This window comes from Meleagris gallopavo, chromosome 3 (genome assembly GCF_000146605.3).
Source record: "Meleagris gallopavo isolate NT-WF06-2002-E0010 breed Aviagen turkey brand Nicholas breeding stock chromosome 3, Turkey_5.1, whole genome shotgun sequence".
Lineage (NCBI taxonomy): Eukaryota > Metazoa > Chordata > Aves > Galliformes > Phasianidae > Meleagris > Meleagris gallopavo.
In genome coordinates this window covers 34332720-34335175 of record NC_015013.2, presented here as the reverse complement: position 1 = coordinate 34335175, position 2456 = coordinate 34332720, and the positions used below count along the sequence as shown (strand labels likewise).

The 2456-nt window shown below is 51.3% G+C and overlaps 1 protein-coding gene across 1 annotated transcript in view; it reads right to left on the bottom strand.

Annotated features, from left to right (window-relative positions):
* Window positions 1-2320: 2320 nt before the first annotated feature.
* The window catches only part of LOC109366697 (gamma-aminobutyric acid type B receptor subunit 2-like), a 166266-nt gene continuing 166130 nt past the window's right edge, over window positions 2321-2456 (bottom strand). The window contains exon 4 of the mRNA XM_031552769.1: window positions 2321-2437. Coding sequence (XP_031408629.1) covers window positions 2321-2437 — 117 coding nt within the window. The remainder of the gene's footprint in view (window positions 2438-2456) is intronic.

Genomic DNA, 2456 nt, shown 5'->3' with positions numbered 1-2456 from the left:
GACCTGGTCCAAGGGCTGCTGGAATCAGTGAATTACTGCCATTAATTTCAATAGGCTTGGATAAGACTCCTTACAGATAATCACTCTTGTTTCTAAAATAACCTAATTACGACACTTTGTCTAAGAGTTTCATCTCAGCTTTGCTCCGGCTTTCCCTGAGATGGGCAGAACTACCTGAATTCACTACAACTGATACCAGATTTCTGCAGACATCTCCACCTGAGCTGTATTTTATTCACCAAACCTAGACAGGAATGTGTGAGCAAATAAAGCCCACGGGTCAGCAAAGCAGGGCTCACTGAACTGCACTGGGGTCATGCTCCAGACATATTCAACCATCAGCAGTACTCAAGTCAGAAGCCTCCATGTTTGCATATATACTTGCTGTAACCTGTGGTCTTATTTTGCACTGAAGATATCATTCACAGAATCATAGCTGCTTGAGATAACGGATTAAGGACTACAGTGAACTCTGAGCTTCCTTCAGCTTAACTGTGTTGATAAGCACTAGGAATGCCACTGCGGTGCTCAAGGGTTAGACACAGAGAGCAGCCCAAGTTGGGAAGCCCACTGCAATTCCGATGGTGGTCAGTAATATGGGCATTCCCATGCTCCCCTGTATAGAAACATAAGCAAACAGTATGCAGTTCAGCTTTGCCGGGAAGCCGCCTCAATAATGAAAAGAGATCTGATTTGTTTGTCTTTATAATACTCTCACAATTTTTCGTGAGCTTTTTATTGAAGTGTTACGTAAAGCTGCAACACAAACATCAGTTCGTAACAGCGGGTGATTTTGGAACTCCACGAGGGAGTTTCTGAATCACTGCCATGCATTTCCTAAATCACTGTCGTGCATTTCCCAGGCTCTACATCTACATAACAAACATTTCTCTGGCTGTTCAAAAACCCCGGGTGCTCAGGGTCCCACATTCTCTCTCCAAGAGCAGCCAGTGTCAAAGCACCCGTGAGGTCTTGGAGAGGAGCAGGTCCGTGGTTATATAAGGACAAGGATCTGGGCCCTCCGGGTGCATCCATCTATCAGCAGTCTGAGAACAGGCTGAGCACCAAGCGGGCAGCAGGAGGGAGCAGCCCTTCTGCTTACCATAAGACAAAAGGTAATGGCTGAGCACAACAAAAAAAGTTTGTGCTGCCATTACATATTTAAAGGCTGTTCCAGTTAATGTTCCTGTTCCATTGCAATGCTCCTTATGAACACTCATTTATTTACTTGTCACTATTAAGCGTGCAATAATGACCCTACTGCTCTCCAAATATATAGATTCGCCTGATTTAGCATTCCATAACCATCCATTTATTAATTGCTTAAAAGCATCCAGAGCCACGTAGCACGCGGGCAGCAGGATCCCAATTCTTCACACCCTTGGAGTACCGAACAGTAAAAATGCAATTTTTAAGGAACCGGTGTGCATTCCAGAGCCAATCAGGCAGTTCTTTTGGTTGCTCTGTACATCCTAACGCTGACTACCCTGCTCAGAACCCCAAATCTGTATGAACAACCGTGAAATATTTTGACTGCAATCAGGTGCAGCCCCTCATTGATTGGGATGTGTGTGCAGAAGGAAGGTTCCTGCTTCTCCACTTCCTGTGCACTCATTATTTTGCAACGATCCCATCCGAGGGGTGGATTTAAACAGAATAATGTCATGAACACGGGACTGGGAGAACCGTGATCTTGTTTCTCCCCAAGACCACACTTTATGAAACAGGTAATGCCATTCTGAAAATCCCCCAGAATTCTTTTCATTCTGATCGCAAAGGTACATTTTTAAGGAGACAAACGGCAGCTCGGGGCCGCTCCTGGTGCAGCATCCCGGCCTTCTGTACCCAACAGCACCCAAACGACACCCTCACTGCTACCGCCTCAAGCCATCCAAAACAACGCCGCGACAAATGTGTGTCGGTGAAGGGCAGCCGCCCCACACGGAGAGATTTCCGGGGCGACCTTGAGGACAGAGAGCCAGGACAGCCCGGTGTCACCGCTCTCCAGCCGGAGAGGGGCTCCCGCAGCACAGCGGGGGCTCTCAGCATGCATCCCCGCGCCGCACCGGGGGCTGTCGTGGAACGGAGCGCGGCGCGATTCACGCGGGGCGGCTGCCACCTTGAGGGCGGGCTCCGTATCGAGCCGGCATCTCCCTCCGTTTAGCGAAGTTGCGACCCGAACGGAGCGCGTTGGAGCGCCGGGTATCAACTTCCCTACGCCTCCGCCTCCCGCCCGCAGCCCTTCCACACCCCGAACTGCACCGGGCCGCGCCGGGGCCGGGCGGCCCTCAGGCATCCCGCGAGCAGCGGCACCGCAGATTTAACTCTTTCCGCCGATCTCCACCGGCTCGCTGCGGGCCGACCCCCGGAGCCCGCGTCCGGCACGAGGAAGGGAAGGAATCCGGATGGAGACAGAGCGGCCGGCGCGCATCTGTTGCTGGAGGCGGCGAGCGACC